The sequence below is a fragment of the Muntiacus reevesi genome, chromosome 2 (genome assembly GCF_963930625.1).
Source record: "Muntiacus reevesi chromosome 2, mMunRee1.1, whole genome shotgun sequence".
NCBI lineage: Eukaryota > Metazoa > Chordata > Mammalia > Artiodactyla > Cervidae > Muntiacus > Muntiacus reevesi.
Genome location: NC_089250.1, coordinates 211679714 through 211704405, shown reverse-complemented (window position 1 = coordinate 211704405; position 24692 = coordinate 211679714). Strand labels below are relative to the sequence as shown.

At 53.4% G+C, this 24692-nt stretch overlaps 4 protein-coding genes and 1 non-coding gene across 13 annotated transcripts in view; 3 read left to right on the top strand and 2 right to left on the bottom strand.

The window, feature by feature from the left end:
* MLXIPL (MLX interacting protein like) overlaps positions 1-11985 on the bottom strand; it is a 55668-nt gene extending 43683 nt beyond the window's left edge. For all 6 annotated transcript variants that reach the window (XM_065924825.1, XM_065924827.1, XM_065924829.1 and 3 more), the window contains exons 1-2: positions 11847-11985; positions 8524-8682 (exon numbers count right to left, since the gene is read on the bottom strand). In XM_065924825.1, coding sequence (XP_065780897.1) covers positions 8524-8613 — 90 coding nt within the window. In that variant the 5' untranslated portion in view covers positions 8614-8682; positions 11847-11985. The remainder of the gene's footprint in view (positions 1-8523; positions 8683-11846) is intronic.
* On the top strand, positions 836-4790 carry VPS37D (VPS37D subunit of ESCRT-I). Of its 2 annotated transcripts, none has more exons than XM_065920383.1 (4): positions 836-1040; positions 2364-2535; positions 3014-3096; positions 3712-4790. In XM_065920383.1, the coding sequence occupies exons 1-4, from the start codon at positions 903-905 to the stop codon at positions 4066-4068; spliced, it is 750 nt and encodes a 249-aa protein (XP_065776455.1). In that variant the 5' UTR covers positions 836-902; the 3' UTR covers positions 4069-4790. The 2 variants fall into 2 exon arrangements, with proteins under 2 accessions (XP_065776455.1, XP_065776454.1); XM_065920382.1 differs by having other exon boundaries at positions 3706-4790.
* DNAJC30 (DnaJ heat shock protein family (Hsp40) member C30) lies at positions 9444-12373 on the bottom strand. The gene has a single exon (XM_065924831.1). The coding sequence runs from the start codon at positions 12361-12363 to the stop codon at positions 11683-11685; it is 681 nt and encodes a 226-aa protein (XP_065780903.1). The 5' UTR covers positions 12364-12373; the 3' UTR covers positions 9444-11682.
* A 132-nt stretch (positions 12374-12505) lies between these two features.
* Positions 12506-24361, top strand: BUD23 (BUD23 rRNA methyltransferase and ribosome maturation factor). 3 transcript variants are annotated; one of them, XM_065924821.1, is made up of 12 exons: positions 12506-12619; positions 12716-12753; positions 13857-13952; positions 14040-14122; positions 14223-14319; positions 16885-16981; positions 18231-18281; positions 19002-19087; positions 19293-19338; positions 19505-19563; positions 23799-23888; positions 24038-24361. In XM_065924821.1, the coding sequence occupies exons 1-12, from the start codon at positions 12572-12574 to the stop codon at positions 24090-24092; spliced, it is 846 nt and encodes a 281-aa protein (XP_065780893.1). In that variant the 5' UTR covers positions 12506-12571; the 3' UTR covers positions 24093-24361. The 3 variants fall into 3 exon arrangements, with proteins under 3 accessions (XP_065780893.1, XP_065780894.1, XP_065780895.1); XM_065924822.1 differs by lacking the exon at positions 12506-12619 and having other exon boundaries at positions 12716-12802; XM_065924823.1 differs by lacking the exon at positions 12506-12619 and having other exon boundaries at positions 12739-12824.
* LOC136162328 (small Cajal body-specific RNA 20) lies at positions 22867-22995 on the top strand. Its single transcript, XR_010662129.1, has one exon. It is a non-coding gene; the product is annotated as a small Cajal body-specific RNA 20 (non-coding RNA).
* Positions 24362-24692: the final 331 nt, after the last annotated feature.

The window sequence follows — 24692 nt, the reverse complement described above, 5'->3', positions numbered from 1 at the left end:
TCTGTCCTTTACCTGGAACGTGATTTTGGGCAGGTGACATCATCTCTGAGAATCTGTATCCTCATCTCTGAAATAACAATAATTCATATCAGGTAGTCATTTAACTACAGGTAAGAGACTCTACGGGCTTTCCTGGTGGCTCAGTGGTAAAGAACCCACCTGCCAAGGCAGGAGGCGAGGGTTTGATCCCTGGCTTGGGAAGATCCCTTGGAGGAGGAAATGGCAACCCGCTCCAGTATTCTTGCCTGAGAAATCCCATGGCCTGAAGAGCCTGGCGAGCTACAGTCTATGGCTTCGCCAGAGTCCGACAGGACTTAGCGACTAAAACAAGGGACTCAACATTCACTGCCTCGTATCCTCACTTAGTGTATCATTACCCCATTTTGTAGAAGGGAAAACTGAGGCTGGGGGGTGTGTGTGAATGACTTAGCCAAGTTATCAGGAGCACAGGGGCTCCTGGAGCCCGGACAAATTCAGAAAATTGTGCGAATTCAAGGGGCAAATGTGAAACTGCCTTGCAACCTGTAAACGCCTGGGGTGGGAGAGTCCGTGCCTGGGGGCGTGGTGACTGAAGGCCGAGAGAAAGGGAGCGGAGAGAGGCGGCCCTAGAGATTCAGACGGCGGAAGGATGATGGGTTGCCAGGCGATCCGCGGGTGCGGGAGGCGAGGCGCCACCGGGGTGGGAAGGGGTGCGGCCCGCCCCCTCCGCGCCCCACCCCCAGCCTCCACGCCGCGGCCCCTTTAAGAGCGGGCGGGGCGCCCTCTGGCGGCGGAGCGCCGCGCGCCGCCGGAGATCGAGCCCGAGCCGGATCCCGGAGCCGGAGCCGGAGCGGAGCGGAGCCGGGGCGGAGCGGGCCGAGCGGGCCGAGCCAGCAGCCGAGCTGGGGGCGCGGGCGGGCGGCATGTACCGGGCCCGGGCGGCGCGGGCGGGGCCGGAGCCCGGCAGCCCGGGGCGCTTTGGGATCCTCAGCACCGGGCAGCTCCGGGACCTGCTTCAGGATGAGCCCAAGCTGGACCGGATCGTGCGGCTCAGCAGGAAGGTAGCATGGGGGGCGCGGGCGGGGGGCGCGGGGGACGGGCCGCGGCCTGTCGGACCTGCCGACCGACCGAAGGGCCGCGCTGGCCGGGTCGCGGGGCCGGCGGAGCCTGGCACGTACGAGTGGGCCCGGTGGAGCCGCCCCCGGGGGAGGGGGCGCCCGGAGGTGGCCTGGGGCGGGTGGGGCGCGCCGGAGACCCAGGGAAGCGCCCGTGCACCCCCGGGATGGCCGCGAGGCGTGTCCTACGGCGGATGCTCCAGGGAGGTGTGTTCCGGGGGGCGGCTGTGTTGTGGGGGGCCCTGGCTCGCACACCCACGTTCTGTAGGGCCAGAAAGGGGAGGCGCCTTCCACAGGGAGAACTAGGGGCCTGTTTGACACCTGGGGGGACCGTTGGGAGGGTGTCCGTATGCTGGGGGTGCCAAGAGGGGGCTTTGTGTTTTCCGTTGGGGAGGGGTACTGAAAGCTGAGGTGTGTGTTCCATAGGCCACCATGAGAGAAAGTTGTATATTTCACAGGAGATAGGCCCGGGCTGGTTGTCTGTGGGGGGCGGAAAGGGAAAGTGTACATTGGAGGGAGGCAGGCGGGAGGGCCATGTGCATCCTATAGGGGACAGATGGAGGGTAGTGCGTTCTCCAGGGGCAGGGAGGGGAGGCTTGGCCCGCCTAGTAACAGAAGGAAAAAGCCTTCTCCAGGGCCAGGAAAGAAAGGGGTCTGCTATCCGCAAGAGAAGGAGAGCTGGGAGCAGGTGCTAGGGGATCGGGGAGGAAAAGGGGGTGTGTATTCCTTGGGGTGTGGGGATTCCACTGGAGGGCAGAGGAGGGGTGCGAGGGGGGTGTGTGTGTGTGAGGGGGGGTGCCAGACAGGGACAGGGTGAACACCTCACTCTGGAGAGTCGGAGCAGGGGATGGGGAGTGTTTTCAGCACAAACACCTGAAGAGGAAGCAGACAAAGGCCTGGGATGAGGGGGAAGCTGCCCATGCATGGAAAATGGGACAGAGGAGGGAGGGGGGCTCCTCGGGGACCTGAGCAGACATATTAATTGAAAAATTAAAAATTAACTAACATTTGTAGAGACCTTCGTAGTTTTCCTCACTTCAGTCTCCCAACAACCCTGTAAGGGAGAGGTTTTTAGCTCACTTTGTGGACTAGGAAACCGAGGCAAAGTGGGGTCTGGGCTCTCCCAGCTCCTCCACCTGTTGGCTCGCCATCCTGAGGTTGGGGCGCCTTCGGCTTGGCCTGTGGGTACTGCCGCCTGGGTGGGGGGTGGCGGCCGGCGGCTGTGGGGAGAGCCCCTGAATGGGCCTCTGGGCTCTTCCCCGCTGGCAGTTCCAAGGCCTGCAGCTGGAGCGCGAGGCATGCCTGGCTTCCAACTACGCGCTAGCCAAGGAGAATCTGGCGCTGCGTCCCCGCCTGGAGATGGGCCGCACTGCCCTGGCCATCAAGTACCAGGAGCTCCGGGAGGTGGCCGAGAGCTGTGCAGACAAGCTGCAGCGCCTGGGTGAGGGACGGCCGGGAGAACTGCCCCAGGAGCGGTGGTGGGGGGGCTTCAGTGCCCGGCTCTGAAATCTGGGGAACTTGGGCGCACCTCTTCTTCGGGCAAGTTTGCAGGGGTGCTACTCCTGGGCAATTCCCAAGTTGGGAAAGTGAGCAGTTGGTGAGTAGAGCTGTGTTGGAGAGGCCAGGATGGGGCCCTGGGAGAAGAGGGGACCCGCTGCCCAAGGGCCTGGGGTGCTCTGGGAGACAGAGCCCCTGCTTCCTCTCTTGCACTAGGATGGGGGTGGTGGGCACACAAACTGATGTTGCGGGGTGTTGTGCAGGTGAGGAAACTGAGGCTCCAGAGAGGGGAGGGAAAGCGTAGAGTCACACAGACGGTCAGGGAGAGAGTCAGCAGCGGGCCCCGGGGCTCCAGCCTGTCTGTCCAGGGTGACAGGCCCTGAGGGCAGGGGCTATTCACTGTGTCCCTCTGCGGCCCTCAGAGGAGAGCATGCACCGCTGGAGCCCCCACTGCGCGCTGGGCTGGCTGCAGGCTGAGCTGGAAGAAGCTGAGCAGGAGGCTGAGGTGAGAGGAGGGGGTGGCTGGGCCTGGGGACTCGGAGGGGGAGCTCAACCTATCATCGTCCCCTCCCCTTGATTCTTACATTGCAGGCGTGAGGGTCCCTCTTCCAGGAAGCCTGCCCTGAGTGCCTGGCCCCCAGGAGGGCCTGCTGAATTGCTGTCCGCACTGGACACAGGCCCACCGTCCCCACCTGTGACTTTCCCCCGGCTTCCTGTGACTGTCTCCAGGCAGCTTAGGCTGGGGCCACAGAGGAGCTGGGGCAGTCATCCCAGCATAGTGGGTGGGAGCAATGTGCTCAGCATGTGGAGGGGTGGAGGCGGAGGGCCCTGGCTTGGAGGAGATGGAGACCTGTCCACTTCAGGTGTGTCCCCATCTCTGGACCCACCTCGTCCCTGCCCCAGCAGGTCTGGTGATCGTGAGGAAATCAAGACATGAGAGGAGAGGACTTGGTCCACAGTCACTCAGCAAGGGGCAGGCGAGGCTAGAACTCAGCGCCCCATCCCCAACCGGGGCGGGGGCGGTGATCGGGAGGCATTCAGGATGGGGCCGAGAGGACCAGCCCTGAGCCTTCGGTCGTGGTCCTCCTAAACTGTCCCTTCCGCCCTGTCCCAGGAGCAGATGGAGCAGCTGCTGCTGGGGGAGCAGAGCCTGGAGGCCTTCCTGCCCGCCTTCCAGCGAGGCCGGGCCCTGGCCCACCTGAGGCGGACCCAGGCGGAGAAGCTGCAGGAGCTGCTGCGGCGCCGGGAGCGGTCGGGGCAGCCGGCCCCCACGGCTGCCGCAGAGCCCCCCAAGTCCTTCCCCGCTGCTGCAGTCCTGCCCACAGGGGCTGCCCGGGGGCCGCCGGCAGTGCCCCGGAGCTTGCCCCCCTTGGACTCCCGCCCAGTGCCCCCACTGAAGGGCTCCCCCGGGTGCCCCCTGGGACCAGCCCCTCTGCTGAGCCCTCGGCCCTTGCAGCCAGAGCCCCCCCACCGGTAGGATCCAGGGTATGGCCCCCCCATGGGGGGCCCAGACAAACTTGATGCGTGGCTCCTCCTCCTCCCCCACTGCCTGGGTGGGGGGAGGGGCAGGCCCCTCCCCCTGGCCCTAGGCAGGCCCTGGCCCTGGAGGCTGAGCTGGGGAGGAGGGTCCACTGGGAGATGCCCAGAGAGAGGGCTGGGGGTGGGGTGGGCAGGGTCTGATGCCTCTGGCGCTGAGGAATCTCTGCCTGTTTTTTCTCCCCAGCTGGGGCCTCCCGGGTGATGGGGCAGCCCCAGTGCAAGAACTTGACTCATGGGGGCCTGGGAAGTTGCCCGCTTCCCTCAAGGGGCCCTGCGTAGGGGGCCCTACTGCCCCTGCCCCTCCACTGGGCTCACACAATGCCACGGCTGACCGGAGTGTTTTCCATCATGTCCTCAGCCTACCTTTCCCCCAGTGCTGGGGTCCACCACCTAGGAGCCGGGGGTCAGGCCCCAGCGGCGGGGGCAGGGACACCATGGCTATGGGGCTACTACTACCTGCCCCGCTCAGGCTCCAGACCCTGGGGCGAGGTAGGCCAGGGGCTTCTGACCTGCAGGGGTGAGAGTGGGCCATCCCCTGGAAAGACCATTCTGTATTTTTCTGTCCCGTCTCCTTAGAATGGAAGCTTTTTGAGGGCAGGTCCTTGTCTTTGTATGTTCTGTCCCCAGCCCCGCCTCCCAGGGGCCGTCAATAAATGTGATGATGAGGATGACAATGCTGCCCGACTCCTCTCTCACCTCTCACCTGGCCTCTCAGCTGCTGCAGCCTCATCTCAGCTCCTGAGCTGCCTACTCATGAGAGACCCTCCCTTCCTCTCTGCCCATCCAAAGCCCAGCTGTCCTTTGGGTCCAGCACTGCTTCTGCCTCTTTCATGAAACCTTTGGTTACCAACCCCAGAGTCTTTTCTAACTCTTCACTTCCCAGCTCTTCTGGACAGAAGCACACTGCCCCGTCACAGTTCTCTAAGGGCCTTACCGGTCTCTCTTTTCCTGGGTGCCCTGTAGGCCCAATCAGGATGGCACCTGGGCTGTCAAATGCCCACGCCCACTGAGTGATGGAGAGGCTTCTATAAGGCTGAAGCTACCTGTCTCCAGCTTGGGTAAACCCTAGGTGGCAGCTTGGCTAATGACGGTGGGACAAGCAGATGGGAGAGTAGGAACATGTCTTGGATCAGCTTAGGTCAAGTTTGATGAGATTAAGTTGGGCAGGAAGGTCCTCGCAGTGAGAGAAGTCAGAGTGCTTAGAAGCTACTGTGACCTCGGTCCATGTTAGTAGGGAAGTAACCATCTAGACCGAGGCAAGTGCTGGGTTGGCTCTACTTCTTGCTGAAGTTTTAAACTCTAAAGGAACCCCACAGCAGCGGCACCTCTGATAAAGGAAAAGTGTTAGTCCCCAGTTGTGTCTGGTCTTTGCAATCCCGTGGACTGTAGCCGGAGAGGTATCTTTGTCCATGGAATTCTCCAGGCAAGAATACTGGAGTGGGTTGCCATGCCCTCCCCCAGGGAATCTTCCCGACCTAGGGATTGAACCCAGGTCTCCTGCCTCACAGACAGATTCTTTACTGTCTGAGCTGCCAGGCAAGCCCACCTTTGGAGTAACGGTAACGAGAAAAAAGGACTGGGACTGAGTCCCCTGCAGAACAGCTGAGGGATCCGTCTGACATACACGGAGGTGATGGCTAGCCTTTGAGTCTGAAGGGCTGCTTCACATAGAGCCAGAGGTCAGAGTCAGGACCAGTGGGTGGAAACCACAGGGAGTCAGACTTTGAGGCTAGAATAAGGCTCTAGAATCACGGCTGCTACTAGAGGCAGGTGTGCATTCCTCAAGCTGAGGAGCTCCTGAGTGACTGACTGATGGGATCTTGTGTTTTAATAACTTTGTTTTGGGTGTTTTTTTTTTTTGGTTACACGGTGCAGCTCGGGGAATCTTAGCCCATGACCATGGATTGAAACCAGGTGCCCAGCAATGGAAGTGTACAGTCCTAACCACTGGCCTGGCAGGGAATTCCTCTGATGGGATCTTTAGAAATGTAGGCAACAGTTAGAGGGACTGGCCCACTGAGCTTCTGACAGCCCCTCAAGTCCAGTGAGATCCCTCCCAGCAGGGCAAAGCACTGCCAGTGTCCACTGGAGATCCTTCATCCCATGGTGGCCTTGGTTCTCCTGCTCCTCCCTGCTAGTGCTTGAGCTGCTGGAGGTGAGGGGTGTCAAGAGGACACCTAGTTCCTGCCTCAGACAACAGACAGAAGACCGAGCAGCCTCGGGAGAACGTCTGCATTCTCAGCACGGCCTGGGGCAGGCTGAGCCCCTCTCACCCTGCCCTCCCGATCCTGGCCCATGCTTCCAGGGTGTTTTTCCAGGTTTGTAACCACAGGAAGAGCTAAGGATGGGGATGCCTAAGCCTCCCTCCACTATTGTGAGCTGGGCAGAGGCTCAAGTCCACTGTCTGGTTCAGCCTCCCCTCCTCAGGGCAGGTAAGAGGAATGACCAGTGGGACTAGAAAGGGAGAAGAGTGTTACCATGGGAACCAGGTGGGGGGCCTTCAAAAGGACTTCCACACCCCTCCCCTTCCCCAAAGAGCTCAGTTTTAGAGAGCACAGGGAGTGACGCCCCTCAGGATTCAGCCCCCCAGCAAGAAAAAGACCAAAGACCTGAGGGAGGTGGGTACAGATGCTGCCAGAGTAGAGTGGACCTAGTTCTGGGCCACGGGAAAGGCTTAGAGTTGGATGGTTAATAAGCTTTATTAGCCTCTCTGCTTGAAGGAAAATGGAATGTTCTGGAAAGTTCCAGGCAGTCTGGGCTCTCCTGCCAGATCATTTCCGGAACTTTCTAGGTTCTGGGGTACCAGGGAATGTTCTTGGCTGTAATCCTCTGTGAGAGAGAATAAACTTGAGGGGCTATATCAAGGGGCCCATGAGAAAAGCTCTATTACAGACCACTGGTGCATTTACAAACCAAAACCCCCAAATCGCCCCAGTAACAAAACTCCCACCCCTTTTTGATAAACATAATGTGTTCCTGTCTCTCAGAAGTCTGTTATGTGCATCTCCTTGCTTAGAAATCACTAGCTTCTGTGTCCTTTCTTAAGCCTCCTGCTTTGTCTTCCAAGTATGAAACACTGCATGTGACTTTGCATCTGTGCATGCGTGAATCAAGGTTCACTGAGCTAAGCAGGTCTGAACCACAGTGAGCTCAAATCTTTACCCCTGAATTGTTTGGTCACTGCAAAGCCATGGCTAAGAAACTGCCCTTGACTTCCAAGGTTAGAGAGAATCCAGTGGTTTCAGAGCGACCAAGTTGGACTAGCTGAGGGTTTATCCCAATTTATACAAGGATTTTACATGAAGGATCAAGTGCGGGAATGGCATTATTGTACCAAGGGACCTCTGGCTTTGTCTGGGACCTTGCCCCTGTGATAGGCCTCTCAAGAGATTCTTCTCGTTCCACAGAAAATAAGATTTACACTCTGCCTCCCAGTCAAAGTGTGAGCTCTTAGAACAACACAGGAGGTTATCTAGGGATCTGCGACCTCAAACGCCTGGAGGGGCCAGGAAGGTCACAGTGCCAAACAGCTCCATTTCCACAAAGTACACCCTCCCCTATTTTCCTGGAAATGCGAGACCCCTTTTGTCTGTTTTCCCTCTTTATAGACATAGGATACAGAGAGATTTCTTTATTAAGAGTGAAATGGTGCAAGTGTGTGCATTTTGGCTTCTGACACATCCCCTTTGCTGGTCAGAGTGCAGCAGCCTGGGGAGAAGCTTAATGGTGGCATTTTCTCATTTTTTGGAGCGAAGTTAGAAATCTAGGTTTTTATGTAAAGTCTCCCAAGTTCTTAACGTTGGCTAAAGTTAAGACACCACGCCAGCCACAGCCAAACGCTATGTGCAGGTTGGCTGTGGCCTGTGAACCACAAATCTGGGTCAGTTCTTGGTTCTCCTGAAACAGGCAGCCCCTGCCAGGACCAAGAGTGTGAACGCTGAAGGGACAAAGGCAAAATGGGAGGGCTGACCTCTCTCAAGACTAGCAACCGGGCCCCAGGTTGAGACAGCCTTAAGAGACACTGGTGAGATGGCTGGATCCATCGTGATACTATAATCTTATGACCGATGGTGAAGGGGTGCTTCTGGGGGATGAGCGCGCTGAGCACCCCTGGCATACACAAGTGCATGACGTCCAGACTCAGGTCTTGCTATAATCCTAAAACTAACAGAGGGACCCTCAGCTGCTTTGCACCAACCCCATGGCCGCCAGGGCTCCAAGGCTGGCTGAGAGCCAGGCAACTGAAAGCAGGTGAGGCGGGCATTCCACAGTCCTGCTCAGAGGCAGGTGATAAGGTGACCACATCCATCACAGGGCGGAGGAGCCAATGGGGCAAAGGCCACAAGAGAACACTGGACTCCAGAGAGGGGACTGAAGTAACCCTGCCACTTACCGGCTTCCCTTCTCTCAGCCTCTCTTCACGGGATCTGATGACCTTCCAGGACGCCCAAAGGACCGAGACAAGACCCCTCCTCCTCGCCATTTTCCCCAAAGTGGGTGTGGTGGCCACTCACTTGGGCTCCACCCTTGGTGTCTCAGCTTCGGGCTGTGGCTATAAGGGATGGAGATATATACATGGTCAGTGATGACCAACAGACAACTCGCTGGCCTAAGGTAGGCTATTCTTCATCTTGGCTCATGCTGGGACCATTACAGAAGGCAAGGTGCCCCAAGAAAGAAACGCCAGAACTTCAGAAGGAAGCAAGAAATCTTACTCCTTTAGCACTGGGATGTGTAAAGGATCTTTTCACCCAGCAATTAAAAAAAAAAAAAAGACAACAGAGGGGAAAAGTTTGGCTCAGGAGGAATAAAGTCCTGATTAAGCCCAAAGGCAGTATCACAATTGCCTAGACATGCACACCTTTGATTCTGATCTTCTCGTTCAGTCTCTCCATTTAGGATCTGTGAGTGCGTCTCACTGGGCCTGGTACTGAATGACACCCCTTGCCCACCCCAATAAGCACAGCCTGGAGCAAGCTGGACCCCTCTTGTCCCAGTCTCTCTTCCTCAGTCCAAACTTCTACTTTTTAGTTTGTGACTAAAAGGAGAAAAGGGACTAAAGCTGACCATGTCTCAGGAACACGGGAGCAGCCCCTGAAAGACAGGGGCTAATGTCCATGGCCTAGTTCAGCCTCTCCTCTGGAGGACAGATAAGAAGCTGAGAACGGACAGTTGCAGGGTGGGGGTAGGGGGGCGGGAAGAGAAATGATATAACAGGAACCAGTATGGGAGGGTCCTTCAGAAACCCTCCCACACACCTCCTTGCCCATGATGAGCCCAGACTGTTTCAGGGATAGTAGGGAGTGGTGTCTCTGAGTTCAGCTCTGGCCTAAAAAAACCCCAACAGGCAAGACAGCACTAGAGAGAACAGAGGGGGGGCCTAGTTCTAGGCCTAAGAAGAGGCTTAGAGTTGGATGGTTAATAAATTTTATTGATTGCCCTATTTGGAGTTGCATGGAATGTTCCAGAGGTTTCAGTCTGGACCCATCACCCCAAACCTTCTGGAATTTTCTATCCATCTCCATGTTCTGGGGCCCCTAGGGAATATTTTTGGCTGTGATCTTCACCCACAGAAAACAATCTTGAGAGTCAATGAGAAAGGCCCTGGACATCACAGAACATTAATGCATTTACAAACAAAACCCCAAAGAACCCCAACCCCATTTGATCGAAATTTGGATGAAATCTTGCCTCACAGACTGTTCTGTCCCAACTCTGGATGAGAATTACCAGTCTCTGTACCTTTCACTAAACTTCACTTCCTGTTGTTTGTGCTTTGAAAGGAACAGACATTCCCCACCTTGTTTTCCAAATATGAAACATAATAATAACATTAAATGTTCTTTTAGAAAGTACACATGCCCCTCCCTTCAAACCAAGGCTTGCTGAGCCCAGCAGGTCTGAACCAGAAAGAGTATAAAGCCTTTCCACTGAATTACATGGGTCACTGCAAAACCATGCCAAAGAACTTGTCCCCAAACTCCAGAGCTAGAGAAAAGACCAAGTTGAACCAGCTATGGGTTTATCCCCAACTTATACAAGAATTGCACACAAAAGACTGAGTGCAGGAATTAGTGCTAATATAGCAAAGCACCTCTGGCCTTGTTTAGAAGCTAGACTTAAGGTCCTGACTCTTGTAGTAGGTCTCCTGCACAGATTTTCCTACCCCATGGCTTTCCACTCAACAGTGCATACACACTTGAGTTCCTACCATTTCACAGCTAATCCACACCCTGTGTGCAGAGATTCAGGGTTAAGAGGACTGGATTACAACAGCTCTAGCAAGTGATCACCCACTTGTTTAGCACCAGTTAGGAACAGAGGAGGGGAAAAAAAGGAGGGGGGGAGGGACTTCTCTAGGGATCCAGTGGTTGAGACGGGGGCATAGGTTCGATCCCTGGTTAGGGAACTAAGATCCCGCATGCCTGAGCTGTGCAGCCAAAAAGAAAAAGAAAAAAAGGCCTCGGTCAGTCAGCTCTGAATAAGGAAGTGCATTTCTACATGTCCCTCCTCTCCCTCAATAATCTTGTTTACTCAAACTCCCCCAGTTCCCACAGTCTCAAGTAGCCATGTTTCAAGGACTTGGCTTGTGGGGCCTGCGATAAGCATTACCAGCAGAATGGGAGGCTGGGCCACTCTCAGGCGACTCTTACCTCCGCTTTTGTTGCTCTCCTTCTAGGAAGGGAGGAGCTGCACAGTTAGCAATGAGGCTGGCTGGTCAAGGGATGACCAGGTGCCAGGCACACTGTCCCAAGGATAAATCTGGCTCTACCGACATCAATATTTTAATCACTGAGCCTACTAGAACATGGATAATCAAGTATGACAGATCTCAAAAGAGCAAACAATTTGCTCCCCTGCCATCATGCCCACAGATGAATTTCTGCAAGATCATATATATTCGATAAGTATGGGCACAGGAAGGCTCATGACTTTGCTTTCTTTCCCTCTCCAGAGGCCACCAACAGAAGGCGGAGTAGGATCTGACTACCCAAGAATGGCCAAGTTCCCACGGATCACATCTTTACCCTACATCGGGTCTCACCTGTGGCTTGGGGAACTTACAAAAAGGCAAGTTTCCTAAAACCCCAGATTTGTTTGTTTTAGCAGCCACAACTGGTCACATTGCACGTTTCAAGGTTACACAGGAGCCCCACGCTACACACATGGGGCAGGGGCAGACGAGTCTCGCCCGGAGCTTTACAAGAAAGCCAGAGCAAGTGTTCCGGAAGTTAACAACATCTGGAAGCAGGCACCCCAGAGCCTCCAGAAAACCCCTCACTCTCGGGCTTTCAAGACTCTTCATGAGAGGCATGTTTTCTTGAGCATCAAAAAGCCTCCTTTTCTGGGGCGGGGTGGGGGTAGGGACGCGCAGGTCAATGGCTAAGCTGGCCAGGTGTTGAACAGAAGGGGGAGAGCAGTTCCTTCGGGCCCCAGCAGAGGTAGACAATGGGAGGCAAGGGGTTCATGATGACACGCAAGGCCGTTTTCCTGGGGGAGGGGTACGGGAGGGTGTTGGCTGGGGGCTGCTCCTCTGCCCTCCACTCTGCGATTAAATACGAGAGCTCACGATGAGGAAAACGGTGAGCAGAACGAGAACGAAAGCCAAGTCTCGGGTCTCGTCCCAGCGTAAGCCCTTCTTGGCCCGGTCCTCCTGCATCTTGCGGAAGGCCTCCCGGCGCGCCCTGAGGCGCCGTTCCCGCTCCAGCTGCTCACCGTAGTGCGCCTGGTAGAAGGCGTCAAAGTCGAACATGGTGCGTTTGGCTCCCGGCGAGGCCGGACCGCGGCCGTGGGCCCGAGGGCCGGGCGGAGGGGTACGGGGCTTCTCGGGGTCGGCGGCGGGCGTCTTGGAAGGCCGGACGCCCGAACCGCGCAGGTCCTCGTCGCTCAGCAGGCCGCGGTCATACTTGCGACGCAAGGTGGTACTGCCCAGCACCACGTAAGCCTGGGAGATGCGCGTGAAGCGCTCGGCAGCCTCAGCGCTCCCCGAGTTGCGGTCCGGGTGGTAGAGGAAGCTCTGCCGGTAGTAAGCCGCCTTGATTTGCGCCTGCGTGGCCGTCGGGGAAACGCCGAGCAGATCATAGAGCGCCGTGCGCGAGTACGGGCCGTCGCTCCGGGTGTAAGTCCTCACTTCTGGGCCCAGGCCCGATCTCGGGTTTTGTGGCACCCCCCGGGGCTGCCACAATCTCCACAGTAACAGTCGCGACCACCTCAGGTCGCGCCGGGCTGCCATCTTGAGTGAATCTGGCGGGCGGTGCAGGATGAACTGGCCAATGGGAGACGTGCGTTTTTCGCAGCCGGTCGAGCCTGTAGCCAATCGAGTAAAAGGGAAGGCGGGGAGAGGGGCTGGAGCATGCGTATTACGGGGCGGGCGCCCGGCTGATGACATAAAAACCGGGCTCCGGAGTCACTCGCACGAGTTCTGCAGTTGAGGCGTGGTGATGGCTTCTCGCGGGCGGAGACCTGAGCTCCGCGGGCCCCCGGAGCTGGTGAGGGCTGTGACCACCCCCTCTCTGTTTTCTCCTAGGGTGTCCGCGTCTTGATATCTTACCAGACTCCCCCCGTTTTTTTTCTCGTTCTTGCAGTATTACGACAAGAATGAAGCCCGGAAATACGTGCGCAAGTAAGGGAAGCCTGGATGTTTGTTGCAGGATTTCGGGGATCGGGAACCGGCAAGTTGCCTTCAACGCGGAGGTTGTTTGGAAAGCACGCAGAATTTGGGGGTGGCGGAAGGAAGAGACTTGAGTTGATCCATTGTTGACACCGTCAAGTAAATTCTTGAATAAACCTTCAGATCTCTGGGTCTCGGTAATCTTAGTATCAGAATGGGAGTTTTTATACCGCCTTGGTTTAAGGTGACAGCTTATTTTAAACATGTGAAGAATTAGATAGGACGCAGTGGTTATGTGTAAACCATCAGTGCTGTTTGGGGTGGGGGGGAATAATATCCGTAGAAGGTTTACTGTATGTCCCAGTTTAGAGTATCTCAGTAGGTCTCCGGACTGCTGTTGGTAGAGTATCTGAATTTAAGAGAGGTTAGTTGTATGTGTAATTAATGAAGCTAGTTAACAGGTGAGGGCCAGGGCAAGTACTTGCAAACCTATTCTTTCCGTAAACAGTACTCTGTAAAAAAAGTTCTGCAGATACTAATAATCTGTTTTGTCTTTTTTGTTCTGATTAGAGTACTAGGGTCAGCAAAAATGATGTTTTGAGCATACTGGGTTAAAGTATAATATTGAGTATATTGGGTTAGGTTAAGGATTACTACAGCTAACTTTATGTATTTAGTTTCTTTTTAAATGGGTCCTCAAGAATGTCCCGAGTGGCTTGTGTTATATTTCTCATGGAGAGCACTGTTATAATTTTTATTGTGCATTGTTGACCATTCTACATGGGAGTAGCTACAGTGGTTAATTCTTCTAGAAAGCATGTTTTTAAGTAAGAGAATGTCAGAGTTTGGTAGAGTTGAAAATACGCAATGATGGGTTATGAGGTAAATGATTTGTTTCCTTCATAGTAGCCCTGCATCTTAATCAGTTTAATCTGTGTCACAGCAGAGTAACATGTATTACATGGTCTTTGGGGGTCACTTTTAAATAGTCATAGTCCAGTTTCTTGGCTGGAAAAGAGTACCTCAGGATGATTGTTTCCTTTGACTTTTCTTGGTCTGGGTGAGGTTTTAGCCCAGAACCCCTTTACCACTTTCTTGTGTTTCTGACTTTTTAGCTCACGGATGATTGATGTCCAAACCAAGATGGCTGAGCGGGCGGTGGAGCTCCTTTGTGTGCCTGAGGATAAGCCCTGTTATGTGTTAGATATTGGGTGAGTTCCCAGGGCCCAGTTCAGACAGTCTAGGTGAGGGGATGTCCCTGCTCCTCGCACTGTTGAGTCTGTTTGATTGTCTTCCAGCTGCGGCACTGGGCTGAGTGGCGATTACCTCTCGGACGAGGGGCACTACTGGGTGGGCATTGACATCAGCCCTGCCATGCTGGGTAAGTATGCCCTGTTCGGCACTGGGGTGGACGCCCTTCCATGAGTTTGGAGTGTTGATGCAGATTTTCCTGATTCCTCACCCACTCTTTTCCAATGTAGATGAGGCCTTGGACCGAGACACGCAGGGAGATGTGATTCTGGGGGACATGGGTCAGGGCATACCCTTCAAACCGGGCACCTTTGATGCTTGTATCAGGTAAGGGTCTCCATTTCCTGCTTTTAGTCCTGCAGGTCAGTGCTTCCCAAAGCAGAGTTGTACGGAATACATAAATATACACATTCCCCAGGATTTTTAGGTCTGTTAGATCGGAGCAAGGCCCCCCAAATACGTCTTTTTTGTGTTACAAAACTACTCCTATGCTTAACTTGTCCTGCCAGGTTTGGGTACCATGGTGTCTGCTTTTCTCTGCTTTGTATGTGTGACAAGGTGGGGGCTTCTAAACCTCTGGGAGCCATCTTGTTGGTCTCAGCGGCCATCTTGTGGGTCCTAGCAGCCATCTTGTGGGTCCCAGCAGCCATTTTGTTGACTTCTTTTCAAGGAGTTTTATAGTGGAGAGTGGCCCTCACTGCTCCAATCTTTTCAGTGGCTTAGGAGTCTTCTCTGAGGAGTCAGGGTCAGGCTTTGAATGTGTACATAGTACTTCGATAACATATTTTAGAACACTGGGCCCACAAGATGGCTGCTGGGACCCACAAGATAGCTCCCAAAGACTCAACAGCCCCCACCCTGCCACACACAAGAAGCAGAGAAATTTGTATACCCTGGTGCCTGAAGCCGGCAGGACAAATTAACCATAAGAGTAGTTTTGTATACAAAAAAGAGGTATTTAGGGGCCTTGTTCTAATTACTGTTAGAAATACGAAGTTTTTGGTTTTCTGTGGTAAGCTCGGTTGAGTGTTTGGTTTAGTGTTTTGTTGCTGGGCTGGAAGTAGGGGCTAGGAGAGGATGTCAAAGTTGAATCATCATCTGGGAGGGCAAAGACCTCCTATGATAATTGAGCTGTAGGGATACACAGTAAGAATCTGGATGAGGAGTACAAATCTGCATTTAAGTGTTTTTTTTAGGGTAAGTGATTAACATATATGTGGAAACAAGATTGGAGGAGAAAAAACGTTTCAAAGATAGCAACTGTGTTTTAGTAATGATCAGGTGAGATGTTCTAAGCTGCAGAGAGTCAAAGACCAGCAATATGGTCTTGTGTGTTTCAGTAGTAAGCAGTTATTTTTAGTTTGTTTTTAAAAAGGAGAAGGTGTTTTGCCGAGCATTTTTGTCTCAACATTTGTTAAGTGTAAGAAATTGTATGCCATGCTTTAGAGTTCATGGAAGTAAAAGTCCCTGTTTTTAAGACTCTCCATAGTTTTTTCGGTGCTATAAGATGTGGACCCCGGGGGATTTCCCTGGTAGTCCAGTGGTTTAGACTGTGTGTTTCCACTGCAGGGGTTGTAGGTTTGCTCCATGGTCGGGGAACTAAGATCCCACATGATGTGCGGTGTGGCCAAAAAAATAAAAGATGTGGACCAAGTTACTAAACATGAGTCCCAGGGTGAGGTGTGCATTAGGGAGTCAGGGGACCCACCACAGTTATGAAAAGAAATAAGAGCACAGGAAAACTTTGAGCAGGAGGAGCTGGGGCTGGGCCTTGAAGGCTGGAAGGGATTTGGAGAGCCAAAGGAGAGGGTTTCAGAGTGAAGGAGCAGTGTAAGCACAGGCATAGAAGTGGGTGGGGAAAAGGCATCTCTTTGATGTAGCGACGAATGAGGAATTCCCTGGAAGCTGAGATCGTGTGGGTTTGGTTCCTAGAAAGCTTTTTACTCCATCCTGAGAAGTTGGGTTTTTATTCAGTAGTTGATGGGGCGCTGGTGAGTGGTGAGACTTGGTCTGTGTTGCAGGAATATTACTTAAGAGAGAAGATGCAAGAGAAGTTAGGTTGTTGAAGCAATCGAAGTGATAATAAATGCTGACCCAGGAGAGTGGTGAAGGAAGTAAAAGCTGGGAGAGGCAGTTGGGCACACCAACTGGGCTTGGGGTTCTGTATTATGTGTGTGCTCAACAGTGAGGAGGGGAATACCGGAAAAGAGGGCATATTAGTTGCTTGAGGTTTTACTTTTTAAAATATTTATTTGCAAAAACAACAACAAAAATAAATAAATATTTATTTGCTGTGTTGGGTCTTAGTTGCAGCATGCAGGATATTTACCTATGACTCGGAGGCTTAGTTGCCCCGTGTCGTATGGAATCTTAGTTCCTGGAACAGGGGTTGAACCCACTTCCCTTGCACTGGCAGGCAGATTCTTACCCACTGGACCTCCAGGGAAGTCCCTGCTTGAGGTTTTAAATCTGGGGATTGTGGAGACCCCTAGCAGGTACAGTTGAAGGAAATGATTTAGGAGGAGAATGAATGGCTCTGTGGAAGCCGGAAGCATATTTCTGTTGAATGGAGGAAGGGTATGAAGAGATAGGTGGCAGGGAGAGCCATGACCTGCTGAGTGATGCTGAACCAAACTTGAGATGTGTGCGAAACAAGGTTGAGGACGTGTTTCTTTGGACTGGCGCAAGGAAACCTTTCACGCTCACCTTCTGGAGACCCTGTTTGGTCCAGTGTTGTGAGATAGTGACCCGAGGTGAGCCTGCACGTGCCAACAGAGTTGTGAGCCAGGAGGGTTTCTTCTGGAGATTGAGGAGTGTGGCATTGGTCGCGAAGAGGCAGGGGTGGGCCGTGCGTGTCGCTCCCTTTCCTGACGCGGTCTCTTGCTCTTGCAGCATTTCTGCAGTGCAGTGGCTCTGTAATGCTAACAAGAAGTCTGATATTCCTGCCAAGCGCCTGTACCGCTTCTTCTCGTCGCTCTACTCTGTTCTGGTGAGTTACACGATCTCCTCCCCGTCCCTCCGTCGTCCTGCAGGTAGTGTGATGAGGTGGAGGCACCCCGTGGGAAGGACACTGAGGATGGTGGGACCTTATTGTGGCTACTTCTGTCCAAGTGGGCAGCCTTAGAAGAAGGGAGTGGGGTGCCGACACACCAGTGAAATGCAGAGACACTGATGACAGAATCTGAGACTGATCACAACTGCTGTGTCTATGCTGCTGAATTTTAATCCCACATTGGCCTGGGGGCCTGGACTCCCCAGATCGAGGACAGGTATGGCATATCGAGGCCACCCAGAACACCTTGCAGAGCTCACATCCTCCCATCTCCCACCTTCCTTCCACCTACCACGAGTGCTCAGAGAGGAGAGCAGGGTGGCTCTTTACTAGTGAGAGAGCCTTTATTAGCTTGATCTTATCTTTAGAAATGATGGCATTGATTTCCATTATTTACTAGGACTAGATGAGAGTGAGATACTAAGTCCTAAAAGTCTGTTTGATCTTTTATTTTTTTTTTGGATCCAAGTGTTTTTCTTTTATCAAAAATTTGGCTGTGCTGGGTCTCGGTTGCAGCACCCAGGATCTTCAATCTTAGTTGCAGCATGTGGGATCTATTAATAGTTTCATGACCAGGGATGGAATCTGCGCCCCCTGCATTGGGAGCACAGAGTCTTAGTCACTAGAACACTTGGGAGGTCCCAGATCCAGGTGATTCTTGGTGCCCTTATGTTACCTCCCCTCGCCCCTGACTTTTTTAGAGTGGGTTCTGGCAAATAGCTTACTAGACTTGGGCATTATGTAGTTTTTCCTCTGCTCAGACTCGGGGGTTAATCCTGAAGTTCTGAGGACCTTGGTGTTTGCTTTTCCCTCTGCTGAAATGCTCTCCCTTCAGATATTTCATTAGCCAACTCTATACTACAGTCAGGTCTCTACTCCAGCGCTCCTTAGAGAGAGGCCTTCCTTGAAAACCAAAAGTAAACTGGATAGTTTCTGTTGCTCATTATCCCTTGTTCTAAGTTATTTTTCTTTTTGGGACTTAATCTGCTGTGAATTAGCTGCCTTGCCCACTAAAATGTAGCTGCAGACATTGGTTACTGTCTCTTGTTCATGGCACTTTCCCACCCCCAAGAACAGTATACCTTGCACACAGTGGGAATTCAACAAATATTTCGTGAAGAAAAGGGGAAGCGTCTGGGTCTGGGCCCCATGGATTATTTGAGAGACAGCCACGCTTCTGTTGCAGGTTCGTGGAGGCCGAGCTGTCCTCCAGTTGTACCCCGAGAACTCAGAGCAGGTAAGCCCCTTGGCTAGTGGGGTGCATGGAGGTAGGGGAAGCCCAGAACAGGTAAACTGTTCTGCTTCTTACTCTCCTGTCCTCCTATCAGGGAGTGACAGGACAAGCCACCTTAGGCTGCTTGGTGGGAAGGGAGGAGCTGAGAGTGGTCCTCCTCGCTGGCGCATTTTATGGCCTAAGTCCTACAGAGGGAGGGGTACCTGAGGCAGGTGAGGGAAGGGTGTTTGTCTTCTCTTGACAGACAAACCCTTTGGTATTACTGATTTCCATAACTGAAGAAATAAATGGGGGTGGGGGAGAGGATGTTAACAGTTGTCTGCTGCGGAGGGTAATGCATGAGCAGAGAGGGGATCAGAGGTACCAACTCCGGTGGACGGTTATCTAGCTGTCCCTGACCAGTAACATGAATAAGTCTGGCTCTCAGTTAGTGGCCATTCATTTCCCGAGACTTAAGTGGGGAGGTGGGTCCCTGGGCTAGAAAGAATAACGGGGGGAGTTGGTGGTTCTGTGATCCCTGAGGGAGGTGTTTGCCGTGGCTAGCTCCAACCTGTACTTTTCCTGCCTGGTTTTCGGGGACTTGGAGTTGGAAACAGTCAATAAAGAAGACCTTCAGTTCTCCCAGGCGAGGTTTGTCCTGGGACCAGACAAGGGCCCAGGGGATGGGCAGGAAGCCGCTGTTACCCCACTGCCCTGCCTGACTCCCTGCCGTTCTCTCCCCAGTTGGAGCTGATCACCACCCAGGCCACCCGGGCCGGCTTCACTGGCGGTGTGGTGGTAGACTACCCCAACAGCGCCAAAGCCAAGAAGTGAGTACTGGCAGTCAGGGCCCGCCCGTGCAGCAGGAGACAGGGTGCGGGGTGGCCCTCACAGACCACTGACCAGAGCAGTGCTGGGTTGGGTCACTGGGGCCCGGGTGTGTTTGCATCTGTTCGTGGCGGGGTAGGGTGAGGATTTCACTTGTCCCTTAAGGCTTTCTGAGCCCAGCCCTCACTCTTCGTTTTCTCATTTCAGGTTCTACCTCTGTTTGTTTTCTGGACCTTCGACCTCTATACCAGAGGTGAGGGCCCTTGAGTTTGTAGGCCCGTCTGTCTTGGGTTCCCTTCCTGTGGGGCTGGGCCATGGGCCTGCTGGAAGGACTCACAGGCCTGGGTACCAGGCCTTCTGGGAGGGTGGGGGGGTTTGAAAGAGCTCCAGGTGACCAGAAAGCACTTTGGTTTCTGCAGGGCCTGAGTGAAGATACCGAGGAGGAGAAGCCCGCCGAGTCCACGTTCACAGCTGAGAGGTGAGACACTCTCAGTCAGCGCTGACTCAGGGGCAAATGGTTGCCGTCCCCAGATTCAGGCGGCAAGACTCTTCCGTGTCTCTGCTTCCACCAAGTCTCTCAGGGTCTGATGTGGCAGTGACAGCAAGGCGGAGAGGAGACTGGGGCACCCTCTGGGACGGTGTGTGCCCCTGCCTCTGGCTGCGAGAGTGGAGCCCTGCTGGACGTCCGTGGGCAGCCCGCTCTGTCCACCCATCCTCTTGCTGCCCCCAGCAGCTGGCCCCCTCCTCCCCAGGCTGCCTCTGTCCCCTGGATCCCAGACCCCCTCCCTGTGGCCCCTGAGGCTCCCTGTTCCCCTTGCATCCTCATCTTTACCCTCTCAAGTCATGGCTCTCAGCACGCAGCAGTGCTGCGCAGTTTATCCTGATTTTAAAAAAGATGCTCCCTTGTCCCTGTAACAGCTCCTGACTACCACCGTTTATCCACCCCTGCTTACTGGCTTCCGGTTATGGCAGAACTCCTCGCACTGACTCCCCTGCCTTTATCAGTCCTCTCCTCTGGCTCCGGCTTGTCTCATCACAAATTGCTCCTGCCGCCACCAGCCTGTCTTAGCAAACCCATGAGCCATTTTTCCTTCTCCATCTTCATTGTGACTTGCTTGGTAAGTAGGAGCTAAGGCAGCCGATTGCTCCCTTAACGCTTTCTTCACTTGGCTTCCTACCTCCCTCCCTGGCTGGTCCTTCTCCGTTCACTCTGCAGCTCCTTCTATACCCTTTTTCTCTTTGTGCTGCTGCATGAAACACCAGCTCCAGGTTGAGAACATCCAGGTATATAGCAATGGTCTCAATCCCACCAATGATTTCCAAACCATCTCCCCTCCTGAGTGTCCAGACCTGGACTTCCCACAGGTCTCCAGAGCAAAACAGAGCCCTTGGTTTCACCCCCAGACTTCCTTCCTCCATTCTTCCTGTTGTCTACCCTTCTTGTCTCCCTTACATCTCACATCCAGTCAGTTCACTCCTTTCCCTCACACCTATGTGGTCTTCATCCCCACTGCCCGGGTTTCTGAAAGCTGCTTCGCTGGTCTCCCTGTTTCGGACTTTGCATCTGAGTTCCCTGGCTGTGCAGCCAGACAGATCCTTCTCTCTTGCTCTTTAAAGAGTGTACATCGTATCTTGCGATTTTCCTCTTCAGTAACTTCAGTTGAGTTCTCTTTACTTTAACTTTCTCTAACACTGTTCACAGCTCTGAATCAGAAGTACTTGTTTATGTGGCATTATTTTTACCCCCAACTACAATGAAAACTTGGTGGGGACTTGTATACATGATACCAGAAGAATGTCTTGTTAGCAAAAGGTGTTCAGTATTTGTTGAAGGAGCAAATGATTATAAGAGAGTAAAGGAGGAGGTTAGTTCTTTATTCCGATTAGAGTGAAAGGTCTTCAGACTCGAAGACATTGAAGAGGAAAAATGGGCGGAGAAAGAATGAGTTAGGAAGGCCCAGGGGTGGTGAAAAATCATGAGTCCAGTCCTCGTGTCTACCATGCATTGATGACCCCTGACCCTTTGGTCCTCCAGGGTCATCTCCCTGAGCTTCCTCCGCCCACTCCTCATGGGGACTTGGGGGCACTCTCCTCGCTGTTTCTCCTCCAAGGTGCCCATCACTTGCTCTCAGCACCAAGGTGCCCATCACTTGCTCCCAGCAAGTGATCCTATCTTCTGCTTCACAGGGAAATTCAAGTTAACAGGTAAATTCAGTTTAACTCCCTCCATCCACCTTAGGCTTCCTCTTGTCCTCACAGCAGTGTCTACAGATGACATGTCCTAGCTATAAACTTAGGTAAGTTGTGGGACCTCAGCAGCCGTTTCTCAACTCATTTAAAAATCTGGCGAGGAGGACTGTGCCCCCCACTCAGGCAGTGTGTTGAGGAGTTGAGGGCATGTCTGTGCAGGACTCGGAGCAGTGCCTGGCTCGTACCCTGTCTCCCTACAGACTCTTCCTCTTGAAATCCTCTGATTTGGGGAGGGTGGGGAGGAGGCTGTGGGCTGATGGGGCTTCTCCTGGTGGTGTCACTTTGGTCTGATCACATTCGAGCCTCTTATGAATATTGTTTGGGCCAAAAAGTTCATTGAGATTATTCCATAACATCTTGCAGAAGTAAACATTTTGGCCTATCCAATAAGTAGATAAATTAAGAAAAAGTTTTTTTAACCCTTTATCAAACTCATCTCTAATTTCCTCCCCCTACCCCATCAACTTTGCTTGATCGATGTATTCCTCCCCTCTCACCACCCGGCCTCCGCCCTGCCACTTGTCACCTGCACGCTCCATAGGTGCCGTCCTTCCTTCTGACCTCTGCGCTGTGGACACCTCTCACCTTTTCCTGCGGTCTGCATCGCTTGCCATCTTCACTGCTACTGCGGCTCTCCTGATGACTCTTTGCCATCACCCCTCCTGCAGCTCACATCTTGCCCCCGTTCACTGTGCTACCCCAGAGCTTGTCCTTCCTTACGGACTCCTGGAGTTTAGTCCTGTGTCTTTAGCTGCTTCCTGCTTTGCATCTGGTACATTGGACTCCTGCCCCCCTCACTGTGAGCCTGTTAACTTCCTTCTGTGAACTGCTGTCTCGATACACCCTGAAGTCTAGAATATGTGTCATTCCTTTGGGCAAAGGCCTCACTGCTTCCTGGAGAGAGGGCACGCTTCTTGCTGGTGTTAACAGCTCCATGAACTGGTCTAGCCAAGTGGGAATCTGAGTTTTGTTTTTTTTTAATCTGACTTTTACTACTGGGTTAGAACAGATGAGACGTAGCAGCAGGAAGGATGTGTCACGAAGTCTGGCTTGGAGACCTCAAGGATGACTTGATCCTCGGCAGACAATCAGATTCTCCCTTGGACACTCCCCTTCTTACACCCATGACTCCAGACACCGAGACTCTAATACTCTCTAACCTTTCCCTTCAGTCCTTTCCCAGAGCCTCGCTTTCACGTCTCGCTTCCTGTCTGGACTCTGCCCCACCTTCTGCATGAAGAGATACTAATACCAACTTAACCTCAGTGGCGAGCTCGTTTCCCCCCTCACTTCCTCAGCTGCTCCTGGCCTCTGTGCACTTGGCCAGGTGCAGGTGGTTGCTGCCCCAGCCCAGCCCTGGATTCGTCACGGGCAGAGCTGGTTCATAGCCACTGTAGAACATCCACAGGCTGGGCCCACCCAGGTACCTCAGGCAGGCAGCCTCCGTGTTGTGTCATTGCCGAAAACAGTTTGATTCCGGCTGCCAGGTGGGGAATGTGCTCTGAGGACTCGGACTCTGCCCTTTTCTCAGGGCTTCTCTCCCGTAGAGCTGAAGAGAAAAGTTCTCCTCAGCCGGGACTGGAGCCCAAGATGAACTCTTGAGGGTTGTTTTCGGGGCTGCCGTGAGCTGGGCAGCCGTGTTTTCCTACCTCACACATTCGTAGTTGCTCGAAGCCCTAGCTTGCTCTGCACCAAGAGCCTCCGGTTCTCCTCGGATAGGCTGTGTTTTTAAAATTTTTTTGATTTTTGGCTGTACTGGGTCCTGCTGGGTCTTCTTGCTGCATGGGCTTTCTCTTATTGCAGCGAGCAGGAGGCTTCTCTCTACTAGTGGTGCGAAGGCCTCTCATTGTGGTAGTTCCTCTTGTTGGTTCTAGAGTGCGGGCTCAGTAGTTGTGGCACGATGGCATGTGGGATCTTCCTAGACCAGGGATTGAACTTGTGTGAATGGCCAGGCTGATTTTTAACAACTGGATCACCAGGGAAGCCCTGGGGTCTTCTTTTAAAAATTTTTAAAAAATTTTTTTAAAAATTACTTTTATGTTTGGCCATACTGCACAACATGTGGAATCTTGTTTCCCTGACTGTGGGGATCGAACCCACATCCCCTGCAGTGCAAGTGAGGATCCTTAACCTCTGCACCGCCACGAGAGTCCCTCCTTGGATAGGCTCTTGTGAGCTGATCTGGCCCCAAAGTAACTTGGCCCCTGCCTGCTTCGCAGGCGCTGGTATGTAGGCCTAACACACGGTACCCAGTCTGGAGGATCTCCGCGAACAAGGGGGGGACCCTCGCCTCCTGCTGAGCAGCTGCTCTGGCCCCAGCAGGTGTCACCAGGAAGGTGTCCCGAATGGGGACCGCAGAGGCCGCCTGCCTGGGGGGAGACTAGCCACGTTTCTCTGCCCGGCTTCACCCAGGTGCCAGCTAGGCTGCCCCGTCCCCTTGTTGACAGCTGTGTTCCCCCACAGGATCCCGTACAGGATAGCAAGACGGGGGGTGGTGAGGAAGAGCCGAGAATGGGTCCTGGAGAAGAAGGCACGCCGCCGCCGGCAGGGCAAGTGAGTGCTGGGGGTACAGATTGTGGGCTGGAGGGGGGCGCTTGGCCACCCAGGGCCTGGGGCTCTCTTGCCTCCAGGGTCCCAGAGGTTCATAGTTCATTTTCCTGAGCCTGTTCTGTTCTTCCCGCCCCTGTTATTTCTTGGCACAGGGAGGTCCGCCCTGACACCCAGTACACCGGCCGCAAGCGCAAGCCCCGCTTCTGAGCAGCTGACCACGTCCACTGGGACCGCCCGGGGACCACATGGGCAGAAGCTGTGGAATGCAGCCCAGGCGCTTGCCTCTGCAGACTTCTCTATATTGAAGTGCCTACTTCAGCTGCTGACAAAAAGTGTTTTTCTTAGAAAAAGTTTTAGAAATAGAAAAAGTTCAAAAAAGTTTTAATGTTCTAAAAGCATTTTCTTCACTAAAAAAGAAAAAAAAAAATTTTAAGGGCTTATTTTGTTCCGAAAGCAATAAACCACTTTCTGTGGAACCTTGGCTCTGGCATTTTTCCCTCCCTGACAGATTTCAGAAGTTCCTCTGTTGGGGGTGGGGCTTTATTCCCAGGTGTGAGTTAGGTTTAAAGAACTTTTGAAAGCTTTCTTCTAACCTACAAGGAATGAGGGTAGATTCCTTTAACTTTGGAGTGTTCATATGTTAACTTTGGTAAGACTGTATTTTGTTTTACATCAACAGGCAAAGTTGGGAAGCAAGGGCAGGATGACATGTATCCATGGTACCCGTGGGCCTGAGGCCACTGCCCAGTCTCTGGTTTCCCTGTGGTCTGAAGGCATCATCCAGCCCAGTGGCCTGGGCTGACCTTT